Source organism: Uloborus diversus, chromosome 3 (genome assembly GCF_026930045.1).
Source record: "Uloborus diversus isolate 005 chromosome 3, Udiv.v.3.1, whole genome shotgun sequence".
NCBI lineage: Eukaryota > Metazoa > Arthropoda > Arachnida > Araneae > Uloboridae > Uloborus > Uloborus diversus.
The window spans coordinates 143286982-143309003 of record NC_072733.1 but is presented as its reverse complement, the minus strand read 5'-3'; the positions used below and the strand labels follow the sequence as shown (position 1 = coordinate 143309003).

Genomic DNA, 22022 nt, shown 5'->3' with positions numbered 1-22022 from the left:
TGAACCTTGGTATTGCACATTTGTCTTTAATTTTGAAATTGTATTTTTTTTTTAATCCAAGTTTCATTTTTACCATATCCTTTTCAAACATTATATGCTATGTGTGTTTTTTTTTTTTTTTTTTTCAAAAATCTCAGAATATGGATGATGTCTTTTCCTCATCTAATAATCAATATTGTCAAGCTGCTGAAGATAGGCCTTTCCAACCTTGGTGGTCTTCAGTTCCTCTTCTGCCATCCAATCTATGTCCAACAGAACAAGGCTCTCCTTTGTCATTTCCATACATGCAATCACCATTAAAAACTTATTCAAATCCAAATAATCCTTCATATCCTCGTGTATCAAGTACGCAACCAGTCAGAGCTGTTATCCGCCGTTCAACTCCAGAAAATGCTATTGCACAAGAAACATTAAATAATCAGGTGAATAGCTAATTAATAGTTTTATCTTAATATTGTCTAGCTTTACATTGATTTTGTTCTTATAAAGTTTTAAATAACATGAAAAGTCATAGAAATTTGTTACAGGAAAATGAAATAACTTGCATTGGTGGCTCCCAACCTTTTCTCACCCAACAGTCGCACCTCATGTTAAAACACGGTTCCCACGTGCCCTCAAAAGCCCTTATAAAGGGCAACATATTAATTATTGTTTAATATATTTATTGTTTTAATATATACCCAATCAACTGTTCCAGATCTGAAGAAAAAGAAGAATTTTCCCCATTCGCGAAGAATAGAATCTGCTCATGACGTCAAGACCGAATCTTCCCTCCCATCTGTCAATCAAGTAGAATTCCTTTTCACTCCTTCTTTTATACGTTATCTCCCCCCCCCCCCTTATGTACCTCCCAGCATTCAGCACCAACTTGATCTGATAAAAGTAGATCAAGTAGTAACCTCCAAGCTTGCGTTCGAATAGAGCTACCGGTCAACTTGATTGGTAAAACTGGTTAACCTCCAGTAGCTCTCTTCGAACACGTCAAGCAATCCAAGTGTGTTGTTTTACTTTTATCAGTATTTGGCTGTTACTCCGCGTCTGGCAGCACTCATGCGCAGTAGTGTTGCACGCAGGTGGGATTTCTGAAGGCTTTCACTGTTTATGTTTGTTGTCTTGTGATTGCATATTTGTTTATTTTAATGCCTTTAATATGTCTTCAAAGCAAAGAAGTCACTCTCAGACATTTTGTGACAAATACGTAACAAAATTCAATTTTATTCAAAAATCACGTAAAGGTGATAGCTTCGCATATTGCATTGCTTGCAATGTTGATATTAGCATCAGTCACAGTGGCAAGACAGACATTTCCTCTCATGCCAAAACAAAAACACACGTTGGAAATCACAATGCTTCCAAGAATGCAACGAAACTACAGTTCTCTGCAATTACTGAAGATATGGACACTATTAAAGCAGAGTTGTTATTTACAAATTTTTTGCTGGAATACAACATACCGCTTGCTGCAGCAGACCACGCTTCCAAGTCATTTAAGATGATGTTCCCAAATTCTGCTGAAGCAAAGAAATTTTCCTCTGGGAGAACAAAAGCAGGATATTTGGTAAAAGAAATAGCTACAGACTCCACTACCAAAATTTTAAAAATTCAACATAGCCCCTTCACAGTGTCAACCGATGGAAGCAAGGACTCCGAACATTACATGTTTCCCATCGTCATTCCTTTTTTTGATGAAACTTCAAACCAAATTACTTCAAAGCTTCTGTCGCTTCCCTGCCTTCAAGGAGAGGGCACAGGAGAGAACATTTTAAATGTAATATTTGAAGAGTTCCAAAAACTTAAAGTACCCTGGTTGTCTCTAAGTTTTGATAATGCATACGTAATGACTGGAAAAAACAAAGGTGTATATGCTTTTTTTAAAAAACAAAATAACTTATATCTCATGGGCTGTTTATGCCACTTAATTAGTCTTGCAGCTGAGAAAGGCAGTCTTGCAGCTGTGATGCCTATTTCGTTAGATGACTTATTAATCAATGTTTACTATTACTTACAGGGTTCGTACGGATCATGGAAATCCTGGAAAGTCATGGAAAAAATTTAAGCAAATTTTAGACCTGGAAAAGTCATGCAAAATTGAAATTTTCATTCAAAGTGATGGAAATTTATTTAAAGTCATGGAAAAATGTTCTGGGTAAAGAGAAAACAACAGTAGCTAAAAGAGCATTAGATATTTTTAGTGATTTAACAGTATTGCACATCAAAGCTATTAAAACTGGAAAATTGAAGGAACTGAATTTTGAAATCTCATTGCATCCACTATTGTAGCAGCTGCTCGTCCTTTTTTTTTTTTTTCTTTTTTTTTTTTTTTTTTTTTTTTTTTTTGCCATGAGATTTTATTGCTTAGACATCATTTTTAATTTACCATTATTTTCAACTCTGCTTATATTTTATTTTCTGTTGTAGCGAACTTGAATGTTTTTGATTTCGCCTTCTCAAAAAACACAATTCAATTATATTCAAGTTCACTTCCATCAATCCTAAAAACTTGATTATTAAATTTATCAGAGTTTATCTTAATTTGTTGAAGGTTTTAGAAAATGAAGATTTTTAGTCAGGCATTAGAATACAGAAGTAGGAAAGTTCTAATACTCTAAAACAGTTGTGCCCAACATACCGCCCGCAAAACTAATCCATGCAACCCACTACTATGTTCAATGTCAGAAATCAAACCCTATGTTCTGGAATTTCTGAACCTATTAATTTATATGTATTTGAAAATGTGCAAATAAGTAATCAAGTACATATGAATCAAAAGATTTATTCACTACTGAATGTTTTTTTTTTATAAGTATCTGGTTTAGAAACATGAATTTACTTACGAATGTGGTTTTACTTTAAAGTACCAAAATACTGTCAAGTTATGTAGATAATTAAATTAACAGTTGACACTAAAAGAGACAACTTTTGCAGCAAATTTATGGAAGCTTAGTGATGACTCATTCAAACTTTGTCCCATTCATTATCATTCTACTTGTTAAAAAAAATGTTAAACATTTAAGCATTATTGTATTACATTCACTGTATTTTTACTTTACTTAAATTTATATGATGAAGACAAATAAGATTAGTTTGGTTTTTTAGGTGTACACTGATATTTTTTCAATCACAAGTAAGTGCTTCAATAAGGTAGTGGCATTCATGCAGAAGTTTTGCTAATGCTCATTTCCGAAAATTGACAAGTTTGATATTAAGTAGTACTATTTATTCTCTTCATGTAACAAGATCATGAAAATGTTAATGAAGTCATGAGAAAGTCTTGGAAAAGTCACGGAATTTTTTCATCCAAATAGAGTGTGAACCCTGTACTTAAAAAGAAGTCTGAAGCGAAAATCAGAATTGAAAAAGTTCCAAAACCTATATATTGCCGAGGAACAAAAAATTTTAAAGCATGGAATAACCAGATGGTTATCGCTAGGCAAATGTTTAAACCGCCTTCTTGATCAATGGGAACCTCTTCTCTTTTATTTCAAGGGAGAATGTACCACCAGCAAAAAGCCAATTGCATCTGACACAAAGAAAAGAAAAGCATCTGGATTACTTAATCCTGAAGAAAATACATCTACTGGGAACAACAAAAAGACTAAGAGTAGTCTTGATGTGATTTCAAGGAAGAAAATATCCACACCTGCAACAACAGCAGACTTAAAGCAGCAAAAAGAAGGTATGGTCAAAATTTCATCAAGTTCCATCAACAAAAAGGTCAAGACAAACCCTGAAGAGTTTCTTAAAAAGAAAACATGTGCGCCTATAAAAAGTGGAAGCAAGAAAAAGTCCAAGGCGGGTCATTTGGAAACATTGAAAAAGAAAATGCATTATGTCGAACTTAAAAGAGAAGAAAGAATATTTTGCCTTTTGAGTAGTGATCTGTACCGTGCTATAGCCTGTTTTCTAAGAAATATAATTACAAGCTTTGAAAAATATAATTCTTATTTCAAAGTGAAACCCCTAGAGTGCATAAATTAAAATCAGACTTGGAATCTTTTTTACCGAACTTTTATGCAGGTTTGTTAAGATGGAAGTTATCAAAAGTTCTCAATCTGTATTTTCCATTCAATTTAGTGATAAATCAAATCATAAGATTAACAGTGGTATTACAGTTGGTTCCCAGACAACAGATGTCTTAGAAAAGTTGTCGCCAACTGAAAAGGAAGCATTTTTCAGTCATGTGAAGAAATTCTTCATTGCTTCTTGCAACTATATAAAGTTGAATTTTCTCATTAATTGTGCTGTACAATCAAAATGCTGTGGTTGCAGACACTTCAAATAGGGGTTCTGTTTCTTTTTCATCTGTGAAGTTTTTTTACAGACAAGTTTCCTTGTTTGTTGAAAAAAGAAGTATCTGAACTAAATTTGATGCAATAGATCGATTGGAAGAAGAGTTTTTGGTTTATCAAAGAGCTGACATTCCAGAAAATATTTTAAAGCTTCCTAGAGTGGATGAACAATGGGCTACGTTGTCCAAAGAAGTTGGACCTCTTGGACAGCCATTGTACAAAAAATTAAGCAAGGTTATGCTAGGGATACTGACAATCCCAAATAGTAATTCCACCTGTGAGCGCATATTTAGTCTTGTTCAGAGGAACAAAACTGATTTCAGAAGCTCTATGAACATATCGACCCTGCAAGCAATTCTCATTGAAAAATCTCAAATTTCTGATGCTTGTTACTTGCAAAATTATGATAAGGAGTTTTTAAAAAAAGCAAAATCAGCTACAACAGTTGCATTAAATTTAAATATTTTAATTTGATTCAGATTTTTTGTGATTGTGTGTTTTTTGTTAATAATTTATTTCAAGTTAATTGATTTGACTTCAGGTAAGCAGATCATTATTATTTAAAAATCTGTTTATGCAATAGGAAAATTAATAATGCTGTTAGAATTGTGTTTCTATGTTTGGATTTTTTGCTTTGGCTTATTATGTAATGGTACCTTAATTTAACAAAATTCCATCTATTTGAATTTTTAATATAAAAAATTTAATTCCAGACTTGTTTGTAATTTCATTGAATGAAATTAATTCATGTAAAAATGTATGTAACTGCATAATCTTTTTAATTTTTTTTTTTTTTTTGAGCAATCACGAATGTTTATTGTTCTCATTTGACTGTTTTGATGTGCTATCATTTTATTTTCCCACCAGCAACCTCTGCAGCATCACCGTCGACCGGCTCCTCACGATGCTGCTCCTCTAGCGAAAACAGTCTCCAGGTTGCATCCATATCCTACACTTATACGCATAAATACACGCACTTACAAACAAACACACACATACATACACCTGCACACAGACACAAACACATATACACACACAAACACAAATATACACACACACGCATACATACAGACACCTACACATACGCACACAACTACCCACACACTCATGCCTGCACACAGACACAAATACATATGCCTACACACATACACATGCTCCCCCCCCCATACAAACACTCATACATGCAACTACCCACACACTCATACCTGCACACAGACATAAACACACATGCCTACACATACATACACATATCTCTCTACACACCAACATACATACCCCCCCCCCCCACACACACGCATAAACACATACGCTTACATACACACACACACACTCGTAATTGCAAAAAACATAATTTGAATTCAAAAGGTCAAAATTCATTTTTTTTTTTTTTTTTTTTTTTTTTTTTTTTTTTTTTTTAAAGCCGAGTTGTAGTTTTGTTGAAAATCCAGCAGAAATATTTTTAAAATATGCATTTTAGTACTTCAACTTCGTGCTCCTATTTTAACCCTTGGTACTCCTATTTTTTTTCTTCAGTGCTCCTATTTTTTTTTGTCTTGATGTTGGCAGCTATGTCTGTGACACGTGTATGTTGTATTCGATATTTATTTTGTTTTATGTATGACATTAATAACATTTAAGTGCGATTAAGAACAGTTGATCCCCTTTTTTGTTTGAACTGGTAACATTTGTTTGATTTGATGGAATTAAACTATCTAACGTTGCATGTTTCGAGCTGTACTTTCCCCGTCAAATGCTATTCTGTTTTTAAAATTTATATATAAGAACAAAATATTTTATAGAAAAACGAAAAGTTGGGAAAAGAATCAAGTTTTCCTTGTACAAGGAGACATAATCCTGGGAGAAAAGAGTCCTTATAAGTGTTTTAAATGCAAGTCAAACATATATTACTGCTACATGGTTATTGTTTGTTCATGAAAAGAAATTAAGTTTAACATGTCAAATTAAAACTGAAACCAAACAACAACAATACATAACAAAACTTATATTTAACAAACAGAATCAACTCCGTACTCAGAAATAATTAGTAGAGAAACAAATACTTTTTCAGCAGCCTTGATCAAATAAAGTGAAAACTAAAAAATAAATATTAAAAACTTTAATATATATACTAATAGTGCCAAGCAAAACTACTGTTTTAACGTCATAAACAATCAAAATATGAATATTAATACCAACAAGCAGCTGAAATTAGTGGTTCAAATGCAAATAATAAAAATATATTAATTTTCTAATTTCAAGAATTATTTTGGAGAAATAATGCATCCGATAAGCTTAGTAGTAGATTTAATAGTTATTTTGGGTATTTTTATTTCGTAATTTTCACTACATACTTAATAAAGATTGTTGAAAAGTATTAGTTTCTTTAGCGTTGCTAGTTAGCATTAAGTAAACTTTAGCATTGCTTTTACAGAGTTTTATCACTATATATTAAAAAAACTTACATCAAAGAAATTGAAAAAAAATGTCTGTGCCTGACCTGCGTCTAGGTGACCCCATATCCCCTAGAGCATTGAAATTTTGTACAAAATTACTTCAAGCCTGGGGATTCGCACCTGTTTTATTGAATCGGTTTTTTTTTTTTTTTTTTTTTGCAATTAATTTTTTAAGCTAAAATTTCATATAAACTGCCTATTAATGATACGAGAGATTTCTCATACCCCTTAACATTCAATGGCATTCGAAAGAGATTTTTTTCCCTGCATTGATAAAGCTTGTTCCAATTTTCTCAATTAATTAGAACAACATAGATAAGGGTTTCTAATTTACCAAAAAGTCCTAGGCTGAACTCAATTCAAGCCCGAAACTAAAGAGCAAAATATATTACTCAAGACCACAAATTTGAAAAAAAAAATTTCAGTTAAAACTTGTTTTGCAACGCTCATAGGAGCCCTTAACACCTATAGCTGTGCAAGTTGGTACAAGTAACTTTGGAACCCGGAAAAGAAGTGTTCTTCAAAGCGGTTTTTTCTTAAATACTTTGGCTATGCATATTACAAGCAAGTTCTGTTTTCTTCTGGTAAGAGTGGGATTGTGCTGTAATTATGAGCTCTTTACTTAAACTCCATTTTCTACGGACGGGAGAGGAGGATTTTCATTTTCTTAGAAATGAAACTTGCAATGCTTTCTTTTATCTGATTCTTTCTAATGGACAATATAAATATTCGAGAACCAATGAGATTGCCAAGCAATCTTCAGGGGTTGATGAGTGCTAGTGAGCAGGGGCAAAGCCCTCTAGTTTGTTAACTGATAGTTTTATTAGGTGTTGTTTTTGTTTTGCTTCAGTTTTTAGTTGACATGATCTACTTTTTTTTTTGTATAAATAATAACGATGTTGCAATAATTAATGCTTGGTTTGCATTTAAAACTTTTAAGGCCCCCCCCCCCTGGATCAAGTCTCTTACAGACTGGGATTATATCTCCTTGTGACAAAAGAGACAATCCTTTTATCAACTGCTGGGTTTTTGTTTTTATTTATTTGAATACTTTATTCTAATATATAAATTTAAAAAATGGGAAAAGCTAAATATGTAATTATAGTTGTTTTACTAGATTCATCAAAAGTTATAAGCTTCAACAAAACAGGGGATAACTGTCCCCAGACTAAATATTATTAATGTCGCACATAAAGCTAAATACAGTTTGAAAATGTCATATATGTGTCACAGAACATTAAAATATCACTTTCATTTGCAAACTGTATGATTAAAAAAAAAAGTGTGGCAAGTAGCATCAAGAAGCAAAGAAAACAGACTACAGGGATAGGCTAAGTTAAAAAAAATTTTAAACCATTTTACTACTGTGGCAAGACACATAATAGAGTATAATAATGCCAAAATAATAATTTCGATATGTTGTTCACGCAAGAAGTTATGACAGTTTGAATATCTCTACAATATGACATTTTCCATATTTCAGTCTAATGTAACTGAAAGCACATTGAACTTGCCTGAATAATTTATGCATTTTTTAAAGTGCTTATACTTGCATTTAAAGGACACTACTTTTGTCGTGGCAAACTAAAAAGTTCAAACTGTTTTCAGACCTCAAAAAGGCTAAAAGGCATCGAAAATGCCACTTTTTCGTGACCATCAGTTAACCTTGGGGCAACTTGTTGTCTCTAATTTATCGTTTATTATATAAAGTTGGACCCTTCTATATTTCAAACATTAAAAAAAATTTGGATACAAACAGTTTGGAGAGAGTTGTGGCCCATAGCAATTTCTATGTCTCAAAAATCCGCTTGATTTTTGATTCCGTGCATAAACCTTTAGAAGTCCGGTAGAAACTGAACAACTCAATTTTAGGGGAAAATTCCGGATTTCGTCTTTTAAAAAGATAAGTAACAGTTGGTGATTTTTAGGCAAAAATCCGAAATGGCATGAATCACAGGCATGACTCTCTCTCAGATTAATGCTCTTAAACTTTAGTAAGCTTTAAATTCTTCCAATGTATAGGCACTAAAGCCATAAAGAAAATAATTTGCGATATCAGTAATATTTAAAGTAAAAATAATATAAGTAAAAATAACTGCATTTACAAAAAAGTAGCTATGAAGTTTAGTGCATGAGAAAATAGACCTAAATGTAAAATTGTGTTTTTTAGTTTTCATAAATCCATATGCCATCCATCACGCATGGCATTATCTTGAAACATGATTGTTTCCTGTAAAAAAAAAGAAAGAAAGAAAAAGTCTGTGGTAATGTTTCTTTTGCTTTTTTTATATTATATGAAATAATATTCTTGTATGTTTATATCATATGCACAGCATTTCATGAACAATTAAAACATGCTAATGTTTCTCTTACTGGGAGTTATATCCTTTTTGTCAGTATTGTCGACTATAGTGAATATTTATTTCTCCAGGTTCCTCCTCGTACTAGGGCTAATAACTTCTGGGATAACTTTCGCAGTTATTCAAGGCAGAACTTGTTGTCTGCTTCCAGCAATGTTAAAAGAAATGAAACATCCGGTTTACCTGTCGGACCACAAATTCGCCAAGTTCACCCATTAGTTCCAAATGAAAGTTTCAGTCCCACTCCAGACATATCCAACCAGTTTAGCTCTGCAGAAATAAATAGGTAACGTATGAAATAGAATGTGTATTTCAAAATAAAATAGTATTCTAATAAATTATTTAACAATTATATACATCAGGGTTTGAAATAGAGTTCAATTTCTAGGGTTCAATTTCTAGGAATTTCTATTGAAATTCTAATTCTATTCCTTTACTTCAAATTCCAGGGGAGATTTTCAGAATTTGTGGGAGAATTTTTATTTTCATAAGTTCTGAAAATTTGTTTAAAATTTTTAAATACATTTTTATATTATTCTTCTATTTATTTGTTTTTAAATTCTATATTTTTTTAGTGAAATAACAATGCCATTAAAGTAAGACAATGTTAGAAAAAGCCCAAATTTGCCAATTACAGCAGACACGTGTTTCGGCGTTACAGGGAATGCCTTTTTCAATGCAAGATATAATGAGCTTATGGATGAAAAGACATCCGACAATCTTTTGTCGGATGTCTTTTCATGATGGGAGGTACCGGAGCACAGTTGGAAAATGACAAGAACTCTTCCGAAATAGGGTTTTAATATTCCTTCATGCGATCGTAAATCCTCCTCAATCGTACTGCAAATATGTTGATTTTCTCGTTTTCTTCCATTCTTGCTGAGGTTAAATCCGAAAAGAGATTCATCTTGACTCTTCTAATGTTTGGGAAATAGTTTTCTTTCAGCTGGTTCCACACTTTGTGGGGATCTTTGGCATTTTCTATTATTTCCAAAACTCATCTCCTTCATGTAGATGTAACACGGCAATGGCAGGATCTTCTCCTTACTTCAAAATTTGCAACAGGCTTCACTTACAATTGTGCAACTACTTTACAATTACTTACAATTTGTGTTTAATTATTAACTAACAGTACAACACATTTTTCTTGCTCTTAAAAATAATTGCTAGAACTAATTTTGTATTTTTAAAATAATTAGCACAACTTTTTCTCATCATTCAACTGACGGTAACTGCTATGATACATTTTTTCTTAGATTCCTTTTTGATGTAGATTTATTTTTAGTTTCAGTTTTCCTTATTGCTATAACTAGTTTGTATTAATCGCTGCATGTGTTATTATCACTTTTTGTCCTACTATAATACCAAGATGTTGTGAAATTATTCTTATTAAATTATATTTATGATTTGAAGTTCAGTATTTTCAATATATTCGTCGGGTACGTTTTCTTTTGTATTGCTTAAATTAGTGTAGCATATTCAAAAATGTATGTTATACATTGATAAAAAGATCGATATTTTAAAACATCGATGTTTGGAAACATGGATGTTTTTTGGTCGATGTATCAATACCATCGATTTTTTAATTTCTAACATCGATGTTTTGCCACCGATGTCGAACCTTTAATTGTTAACAAATAAGTATACCCTATAGCAAAATTTTAATTTCAAAAAAGTTTCAGATGAAAGCTTTCGAACCTCGCCTCTCTCTAACATTGCTAAAAGGCGGTCTGAGTAAATTGCATTTTCAGAACTTCAACTTCGAAAATTTCGGGGAAATGCTCCAAATCCCATCTTATCCCTCCCTAATGTCATCAAAGAGAAAGGATAACTAATCATTTATTCATATATATTTTTATTTTCTATTCTTTCTATGACTTGTCATAGAAAAATAGGACCACATATGGAAATTTTATATTTTTCACTCTGTTGTGAATTTTATCTTTACAAACAAACCTAATTTTAAAATTTTTGTTATCATTTTCAACATTATAAATTCAAATGTTTTTAATTAAAAAAGGTTTTTTTCTCTAAAAAAAATATGAAAATTGACATTATTGAGTGATGCAGCCAAGACCGACCTCTGGTCCCCTCAACCCTTTATTCAACGACTTGGGGGTTAGAAATTGGGGCCTCTTTCTCAAAAGTTAGATTTAGTTGGGAATCAACACTCTTGCAAGAAATGGTGCAATGCAGCAAATTTGTACAAAATATTACATATATGTAATTAAATATGTAATACCTTTAAAACTGGAAAATTTGCCTTTTTTTTTAATATCATGGCTTCCAGTGGCTATTTTGATGCAATTTTGGATATCATCCTTTTCTGCATGATTTTACGATTTTTTTTTTTTTTTTTTTTGAATTTCCTCCTTTTTGGTTTCTGATCGTTCTCATCCCTGATATATTTGTGTGTTTGTCAAATCTTAGGTATAATATATGTTGAATTTTCATTTTTAATGATATATTTGTTTAGATTTTTACCCTCAATTTAACTTTTTAGGAATTTACCCAATTCAGAAGCTCAAGATTTATGTCGTTCAAAGAGATCAAACTCAAACTCTTTTGCTGCATCAAGTGGTAATGTTCCTACGAATTATTCTTTTACTTATAGACTGGAATTTCATGTTGAACTTTAATTTTAAGATTTTTGCTACTCAAATATTCTTATGATAGGCCTATGTAGATAATCAGAGTTTGAAATGCCATTAACCAAGTGAACTTTACAATTGCATAAAAAATTAGCGAAGACAGAAAGTCGTGATTTTATTTCCCGAGTTCTACTGCAGTACTAGCTGATATGCCAAGCGCAGCACAGGTTTTAAATGCATAATGACATTCTGAAGAGGTTGACAAATAATAAAGAAAAACATCTAATTTCTCCCTCATTCCTTCTCACTCAAGCCATATACATATGATAAGATTTTTACATGAGCCATGACAGCAAAATTAATTGCAATTTATGCACTTGTTCTTTGCTATTGTCACCAAGTTTATTTAACAAACAATATTTTTACTTTTTATTGTCAATCGGACCTGCTTTTTTTTTTCCTTTAGTGTCCCTGCAGAAAAAACAAGATATGTATCAGTATCAGTTTGTTTTATGTTTTGAATTTACTGACTATAACAAGCATCATGTGACCAATAGTTTACAAATTGAGAATGACTCACCAAAACAGTATTATTATGAAGAAAGAGCAAGATGTTTTAAAAAGAAGCAAAACTAAATTATTCTACTGGAAAAGCATGTGATTTTTATTGTATATTTCTTTAAATGTAGTATTTGTACTGCAAACAGTATAATTAATGGCAATAAATCGTCTAAACATAAATTGAAAAAAGTAAGTTAAATGCATTCTAATAAATTCAGTTTAAAATAGGTATTAAGTTTAATGTGTCATAAATTCATTTCTTTTCTTTTAGCTAATTACAATGTGCCAGGAGCTCAGCGGAAACCCTTACCTCAACCAATTGATTCTTCAAGTACAAGAAGTGTTGCTTCCACTAGTTCATTGCCACAGAATGTTGAACGTGTGCCTCCTAATTCTAATTCATCTAGTGTCAATCTTATTCAGCTATATCCTATGCAGCATGATTCAAAAGTAGGGTAAGTATTCGACTTTTGTAGAAAAATAAAACCTGAAAATTATTGAATGTTCTGTATGCAAGTGTGTGTCCATGTCCAGTGCTAAGAAGTTATTTGCATCTGCTTAAAAGTGTTTAACTAAACTTAAATTTAAAACAAAAAAAAAAAGGGAAAGTGATTTATGTAAACAAAAATGAAATGTTTAGACTCATTATGAAAATAAATATAAGGTCATATACTGTAGAATATTTTTGTAACAAGGACCTTTAAGATGCACTTCTCTATAAACCACACAACTTTTCAGAAGTAATCAAAAAGTTTTCCAGTTTAAAAAAAAATCCATTGCCTTACAAACAAAACAGTTCTGAGAAAAAATTAAATATTTTCATCTTTCCATCATAAGTCAAGATTTCTAAATGAAAATTAGTATTCAGACTAAAAAAAAGTACAGAATAATTCACTTTCTTTTGATTATAAAACATATTTTTTTGTGAAGGACAATCTATTACATTGCATAATTAGAGCTTTATTACTCAATCATATTTGATGGGCTATAATTCTCCAGTACATCAGATGAAAAGAAATAGCCCAAGTTTCTGAAGAAAAAAAATCTGGAGAGGAAATATAGCATGTTCTTCAGGTTTCGTTGTGTTTGAAAAGTCTGGTCCTTTTCGGGCATCCCACATTTTTTTACATGCCATATAGATTTAAGAAGTGAAAAAAATATGTATTTTGATTAATGCTTTAGTTTCATGGACCAATAATAAAAAGCTATCTGAGAACTCTATATAGAATAAATTGTATGGTTTTTCTGTTGAAATATTTGAAATAGACCTAAATTACATTAATATGGTATATTTGCATCATAATTTTGTTAACTTTTCTAGCTCTGAGCTATAATACTAAAAGAATATTTTGAGCAATTCCATGATAAGGTCAACCAGATGATCAAATTTTCAAAATTAAAATTTCTAAACAAATGAGGTCATTTTAAAGGTAAAGAGTTGTATATTTTGAAATGCCTCTCTAAAATTTGATCACTTCAGTTATAAATAAGTTACAGGAGGTTAAACTAAGGTCAACATCTTGAGTATTTTCAAACCAGATTTGGTGTCACTCGAAGAAATTCTGTTTTTTTTTTCCAAAAAATACATATTAATATTATGAATTGAGATGAATAACCATTTAAAGATACAATATGTTGCTGGTGATGTTGCAAAAATGTGTCAAAATATAGTTCATTTTGATTTGTAAAAGAATTCCTCTGGGGTACATTAAGTGTTTTACTTCCGACATCAAAATGTGCAGTTAATTATGCTGAGCCAATAATTTTAAAGCTAAATACATGTATTTTTGGGTACAAAGTAAGAATTTCAACCTCTTTGATGTAACCTATTTTCATTTTGTAACAAGTGAATATTTTTTACTAAAATTTAGGTGTCGGACGTAAAAATTTTTTACGTCCGACACCATTTACGTCCGACACTGTTACATTCCTTTAAACAACATATATTTTCAACTGTGTTTCTCTTTTTTATTCCCTTAATTTCAAAGTTAAAGTGAAACATGCATAAAAAACAACTTAGTGAATTTATTGTATATACATTTAGGGTTGATAGGGGTAAGTAGGACCGCTTTTGGGAAAAGGTGTGTTGAATGTACGTAATACAGTTGATTAAGATCAATATTGGCAAATTTGCCAAAACTATAAGTGGAAAAAGAAATTGGAAACACTATATGACTGCGTCTATGTAAAGTTGGCTCAGGAAGAACCATTATCAACATTCAACCCATATAAATCTTGATAGTTTTCCTTCAGGTAAGTTTCACAAATAACTAATCACCAGCTTTTGTAGCTGAACCATCAATTCCTACTAAGTCATCATAGTCTTGTATTTAACTAATACAAATATTTCATCAGAGTTGCTTTTGATTTTCAAATCCTCACTTTTATGGGGAGAACCACTTACCCCATAGTGTGGGGATCTCTTATAGCAAAATTTTACAGGGTAAGTTGGACCCCTTCTCTAAAACAGTCTTTAATAATATTTTACTCAAAAATTCTGATTGCAGTATGCACTCTAAGTTAAACTGCACATGAATGTTTAACGATCATAAAAAAATAAATGCTAACCAGGAAACACAACTTTGAAAAATGCTGCTTAAACTCGCCAAAAAATATTTTTCAGATTTTTTTTTTTTTTTGGACTAAGTTCTCTGACCTAGAAAAAAATTCCACGTAACGTAAATATATGAAAAACCAATCACTGTGATGAACAATGACATGATCAATGTAAAAAAGTATAAAAACCATATGGATATTTCAGTTTTTGGGGGTGACCCACTTGCCCCAGTGTCCCTCCCACTTCCCCCAATCAACCCTACTTTTAATTTACTTGGTAAATTTTGTTTCAGTATATGTAACACATAATTTACATATTTATAACTGTAATCATTGTTATGTATTTACATTTAAGAGCAATAGTTTACATCCAATATGAACAATTTACCAGGGCTGCGGAGTCGGAAGGAAAATGTCTGACCCCGACTCCGACTCCTGGATTTTGAAACGCCCGACTCCGACTCTGGACTTCTTTTATTTTTTTTAATTGTATTTTTTCAACTCCCTCTCTCCCTTCAGGGGAAGGGGGAAAACCTCTGAACAGAGATTGAAATATTAATTCCTATTTATGAAAATTTTGCGTTTTGTTTTTTTATTGTAAACCCAAGACGCATACAACGTTAGAAATTCAATTTAAAAATCAAATTTTCCAATAGTTATGAGTTAAAAAGTGAGATGACTTAGAAATCCCTTTCAAAAAAATTGAAAAAAATTACCTGTAATTCCCCCCCCCCCCCCTTTAATGTCTAATAAATAGATATTAATCAAATCGTGTGCTTTCAATTTTTGAAAGCTGTAACTTGAGAGAAAAAAAGCTTTTTTTCTAAATCCAAGTTCTTGAGAGGGGGTGGTTTGCCCAGGTGACACCCATCTGGTAGATGACACCCAAAGTTAATTTCAGAGTTTATAAAAAATATAAATATTTTAAGTCTGAAAACTTTCGTGAATATATTTTGAATTATATTTCATCAATAAAATGTCAACAGAAATAGGGCTCATATACATCAGGAGCTAATTTTACACAAAATGCGGCGATATACAATTTTGTACGAATAGCTTTTACTATACCTATATTTCTTCTTCGCTAAATTTTTAATTTAAATTTTATTGGCTGCTTTAGAATTACCCTTAATAAGAAGATTTTAAGATTAATTGTTGTAATCAAGAAATCATTTACATTTATTTTGTTCCATACTTTTTAGTGAGAACCAAGCTTATAGAAATAGTCTTAATAAAGAAAAAAACATTAAGTTATTTCATCGGATCTTTTGGATTCGTGCTTTCGCTCCTGAACTTCTTTGAATTTGCCGATCACTCTTAAAAATTTCAAACTTAGCTACGGGCTTTGACTTATTATTTTGTTACGTTTCTTTTACTATTTTATAACTGAGATCGAACAAAACACTATATTTCTATTTTTATTTTAAAGTGATTACTTGAAAATGTTAGACAACAAAACCGTTTGTTGACAATTGCTATTAGTTAAATTAAAAAGCAAGCAAAGTAGGGGACGGCTACAGAAAGTTCGGTAAGCACTCAAGCTAGCTGATTGCCATAATGGCAGTTATTTTCTCATTAGTATCTTCTTACACATGTAATCGAACCAATTATTTGTCAGTGTTTAAAAAATGCAAGGAGAACCACTGAAAAGGAAATAAAAAAAGAAGCCCGGAGTCGGCATGTTTTCTAACGACTCCGACTCCTTTACCCCAAAATCAGTCCGACCCTGACTCCGACTCCACAGCCCTGTATTTTAGGTCCGACACCAAGCTAAAAATATTTTTTTAAATAATTTTATTCTTTATAATATCATTTGAGAACTGTGAAATATGCTTCAATCATGAGTATACTTTAGAATTATGCTGTTTTTAAAATTAAAATGTAAGCCAATTCACAGACTTTTAATAATTTTTAAGTGAACCATCAATTTTACTATTTGTGTGTTTACGTCAGACACCAACTCTTTAAATTTTTTTAATTTATACTTTAGGGATCTATTTTGAAAAACTAACATGATTTTTTATTCAGTCAGAGTTCGTACGCTCCGGGAATTCCGGGAAAACCGGGAATTGTCAGGGAAAATGACACTGTCAAAAATGTCAGGGAAAAGTCAGGGAGTTTTCAAATTTTGACCTCCAAAAAATTTTTTCCCATTTTTTTTCCCAAGGAATTAAGTACCATGAGATCTAGTCTTCGTTTTTATTGTGATTTCACGAAAAAAATTGTAAATTTTTATCGAAACCGACACTGGCACTTAAAAACGGCGATCGAAAAATGAACGTTTTTTTTTCACAACGAAAGATGCGCCAAAAGAGCGATGATTTTCTTGCATGGAGTCAGTGAGGGGAACGCATTTCTTTCTACTACCTAAAGTTTTAGATGGGTTGCCACAACATTCCGTGCGGTTCAGGGTTCGTACGCTCCGGGAAAACTTGAAATTATCAAGGAAAATGGCTTAGTCAAAAATGTCAGGGAAATTTCCAAATGTGTCCCCAAAACTTTTCTTTTCCCAAATTTTTCCCAGGGAATTTTGTTTTATGAGATCTAATCTTCATTTTTATCGATGTATTTAAAAAAAATTGTAACAATTTTAAAGCAATGACAAAAGTGGCGACCCAAAAAGTCTTCAGCAGTCGCCATTTTTGGCTCTCAGTAGTTCCCAAGGAAAAAAAATCAGGTGAACAGCTATTATGCGCCAACTCAACAGGAGAGAAGACAATTTACTGCTTCGAAAGCACAACCTGTAGATGGGAGAGTCGATCGGGGAAAATCTTTTTTTTTTTTTTTTTTGATCGGAAAATCATTTCAGCTACGTGTGAAACGGAGTCGCCATCTTTGGTCATTCACAAGATGGAAGTAGATACGATCCTAAAATGCCTAAGTTTCTAAAAACAAAGTAGAATTGGATGTTTTCTTTAATTGAAAACTGTTGAAAATAACAAAAAATGGTCTGCAAATTGTTTTTCTATTAATATTTAAAATAATTTTCTTGAGAAATGAAAAATTTTGTTCTTAAAACTTAATCTTATCCTCACTGCCTCGGACGCAAATGTGATAAAAACTTTTCAATGAATTGTAGTTTCATGAAGATTTATTATTTTTTAATTGTCTTCATGTGACAAAAAAGTTATTTCTTATTTTTGGGCATAGTCGCCATATTTGGTCATTCCCAAGATGGAAGTACGCAAGACTTTTTAAGTGCCTAAGTTCCCGAAAACGGCATTGGATGTTAATTGCAATGCAAACTATTGAAAACAACACAAATTGTGCTTTTTTTTTCGCATAATTTAATTATTTTCTGGAAAAATGCAAAATTTAATCTTCATAACATTTTTTTGTTTTAATTGATTTAGACTCTTATGTGCTAAATACTGACTATTTTGCTTTTATTGTAGTTTTTTAAGGATTATTAATTATTTATTACTACTTTTATACTACAAATCCAGAAATCTACTTATTATTTTAAATTTTTCACTTTGTCACCATATTTGATCGTTTGCACTATGGAAGTAGACTTAAACTTCCAGAAACAGAATTGGATGTTTATATCAATGCGTAATATTGAAAATAACATTAAATGTGCAAAAAGTTATGAATTTTTGAAAATTAACTATTACTTTCTGGAAAAGAAAATTTGAAATTTTAATGTAAGCGTCCTTTAATATGTGAAAAAGAAAAAAAAAAAGAGATTATTGGCATTGACCTATGATCGGCAGATGTTGATTTTTGTTACTATGCATTACATGGTATGCCGATTGATGCAACAAGTTAATCGTATTTATACTGAAATTTAGCTTTGCATTTTGCTCAATATGTTTTGTGTAACCTACTTATAAGAAAATAAAAAAGTATTGTAAACCAAAAGCGGATGCTAAAAAGTTGCTGCAGGACTACAGCAAAACGCTATAATATTACGCGTGACATCAAAGAAACGCTAAAATAAGTTGAAAGTACTCTGTTTTCAACAAATAGTAAACAAATTAAAACAATTTTGAACAAAATGTTTAAAAAAAACTTAAAATTTTGACAGAGAAAACAAAGGGGAAAAAAACAAAGTTTTTTTTTTTTTTTTTTAATCTAAGGGGAGAAGTTTCAGTTCTTCTGCATTGCTATTCTAAACAATTTTAATTATTTTGAAAATATTACTATTTAAACTTAAATTTTGAATGAAGCAAGTTACCTGGAATTTTCTAAAAAACCACCTGGAAAACCTGGAAAAGTCAGGGAACTTTTTTAAACAAAAGTGTATGAACCCTGTCAGTGGGATGTAGTATGTATCTTGTAAATAAATGTAATTATTTTGGAACAGTTTACATTTGGTAAATGGAATTAAAACTGAGAAATTTTTCTTCATTTTTTACGTCTGACACCATGGAATTGCCCATTTTTACTTTTCAATAAAGTGTTTTTCCTTCCATACAGTAGCTTTTCATCAATTCGTCCAACTACAGCTACCGAATCAACATCTGCACAAGCACAAACCACTGATTCCAGTGCTGCACAAAATGAGCCTTCAGACTTTCTTGGTGGACTTTTCCGAGAAGCTCAAGCTATACAATCTGAAGGCCGACGTCAAAGTGCCCTTCAGATTATAAGAGCCTTGGCCGTAAATGATAGAAGAGATTTAGAAGCTGCTGCAGAAAATAAAATTCAGGTGAGTATTTTGTATGTTTTGGTTATACTTTTTATTTTGAAATGTTTTGGGACATTATTTTACATTTGAAGTTTTTATGGATAATAAAAATTCTCAAAGAAATTATATCATTAACAACAAATTCCATACAGATCTGTTTTACATACTAAAAAATTCTGAAGATCTACTAAGTTAAATATTTATTTAAATAAGGATTAAAAAATGTATTAAAAAGATACAAAAGTGACGATCAGCAACAGGCTCTGGGCCAAGCTAGGCTGACAATTTCTCAATCACCCGTGAAGATCAATACTGCCGTGTGCAGGTAAAGGGCACTAACTGCAAAATTTTCATTTTTCATTTTTTGCATTTCTTTTATCTATTGTACATTATCTTTATTGTACAAGCTTGCTTAATTGGTTTCCGCTGAAAAAACCTCTAATTTCAACATTTTCCTATTAGTGGGATAAATGCTCCATTAGTCTGCCATTTAAGAGATCGCTTGTTGGTTTTTGTTAACCTACAAATTTCAGCAATCAATACAACAATAAAAACAATATGAGACTTTAGGCTATACCTTTCTGATAACGATTCACTAACTTATTTCTGGAATGAAAACATTTTATTGTAAAAACCAAGCTACAGTCTGAGTAAAAACTTTAAGTCCAGTGCACTTTTTTGAGAAATTCGACACACCTTAATCTTAGAATCGAAAAGTCATATGAGTGATAATTATTAACCTTAAATACAAGTAAAAAAGACAAAAAAAAATTAATTGTAAGTGTTTCATTATCAGAAAATATTACAGATCAATATTTGAACCTGAGTAAAATCTTTAAGGCCAACATAGAAAAAAGCATATGAGGACAAAAATTCAAATATTTATAAGCTTGTGTGGGAGCCATTCCTTCAAATTACTTCAAATATTCTTGTTTTCATGAATGAAACTAGTTTTTGACAAAATTCGGGATGTATTTTTTTACCACTCATCTTCGATAGTAGATTTCAGCTCTATTGATGAAGTATAATGTTTCTCCTTTGCATAAACTCTTCTTGCTAAGTCACCCAATAAGTTCTCTATTGGGTTAAGATCTGGAGACTTAATTGGTATTTCAAAGTTTCAACATTGTTTACTTGGAGCCTATTTTTTGCACTGTTACTCGGATGGATAGATTCATTGTTTTGCTGATATTTTAAATTTTCTCCAGCAATAAATTCGGCATTTGGTAAAAGATGACTTGGGAGGACATTTTGATATGCTTGTGAGCTCATTTTACCTGAAACAAACGCAACTGAGCACACACCATTGTAAGCAAAGCGCTCACAAGTTCTGACAGAGCCTCCATCTAATTGGCGCTAGTAGAATATTTTTTTCTTTTCTTAAATCATGCCAATAGTACTTCCATCCGTTTGGTCCATCCAAACTCCACTTTTTTCCGTTAGAAAAAAATATTTGTATCCATTGGTTATCCCAGGTCATGATTTTCTAGCTAAAGTTGAAACGCTCTATATTGTGCATTTTCAATAACTGAGGTTTAAGCAATTTTGCAGCATTAATAAAACTTCCACACCTTCTAATTGTGTTATATATCATTTTTGACAAACATTTAAACCTATCGTCTGAACAAGTTTCCTGGTTGAGTACTTTTCAGGAAATGTAAGTTTCCAAACTTTTCTTCCATGACGCGAGGACAAAGCTTTAAGTTTTCCCCGGTTTTCTTTTTACCCTAATTGTGTTTAAATCAAACAAAAATGTTGACTTCAGTCTTCGATCTTCCTATTTTTTCGCAATAGTACGCCTACTTATCCTTGTTGAAGAAAAAGCTTCAATCTGCCCTCTTTCTTGAACAGTTAACTGTTTACCTTACGATATCGTCACAAGTGGAATAAAAACTTTGAAGAAATTAACCACAAACTGCAAGTTGAAGGGTTTCCCTAATCTTGTCAACTGAGATGACATTTGTTACAGAATAACTACTTGCATTTTTTAAAAAATACTAGTGGCCTCAAAGTTTTTACTCAAGCTGAAATGCTAACTTTGAATAAACCACTGCTTTTCTGGTTATTGCATGCTTTACAAATCCTCTCTGTTGCATTATTTCTTACCAATGAACATTAATAATTAATAATACAATAATATTAAAATCCCTTTAATTTCATTTTCCTTTTTTCAAAGAAAATTAAACTGGCCTTAAAGTTTTTACTCAGGCTGTATTGCTAATACAAGAAAATGCTCCAGTCGTTGGCCATAGAAATCCAGTGCTCGGCCATGCATGACCCAGTAGTCTGCCGTTTCATTTTCATTACTCTTATGCGGTGTGAGTGAATAAATTTAAACAAAATTGAATGCAAAACTTACATCAAAGCAGTGTACTTACAAAACTAATTATTCCAGTAATTACGAAAGCGTTCTGCCTTCTTGATGTCTTTGTAACATTTATCTTTATATTATCTTTCACACTGCAATCAATTTGAATATGCATCAAATGCAACATGCAATAATTTTGTTTATTATTTATCTTCTACATTAGCGGTTCTTAACTTAGGGGGAGGCAGGGAGGGACTCTAGGGGATCACAG

At 31.6% G+C, this 22022-nt stretch overlaps 1 protein-coding gene across 2 annotated transcripts in view; it reads left to right on the top strand.

The window, feature by feature from the left end:
• LOC129218670 (uncharacterized) overlaps positions 1-22022 on the top strand; it is a 267197-nt gene that overhangs the window by 169915 nt on the left and 75260 nt on the right. The window contains exons 22-26 of one of the 2 annotated variants that reach the window (XM_054852990.1): positions 138-422; positions 9174-9388; positions 11606-11682; positions 12526-12709; positions 19233-19464. In XM_054852990.1, coding sequence (XP_054708965.1) covers positions 138-422; positions 9174-9388; positions 11606-11682; positions 12526-12709; positions 19233-19464 — 993 coding nt within the window. The remainder of the gene's footprint in view (positions 1-137; positions 423-9173; positions 9389-11605; positions 11683-12525; positions 12710-19232; positions 19465-22022) is intronic. The other variant, XM_054852991.1, reaches the window with a different exon arrangement.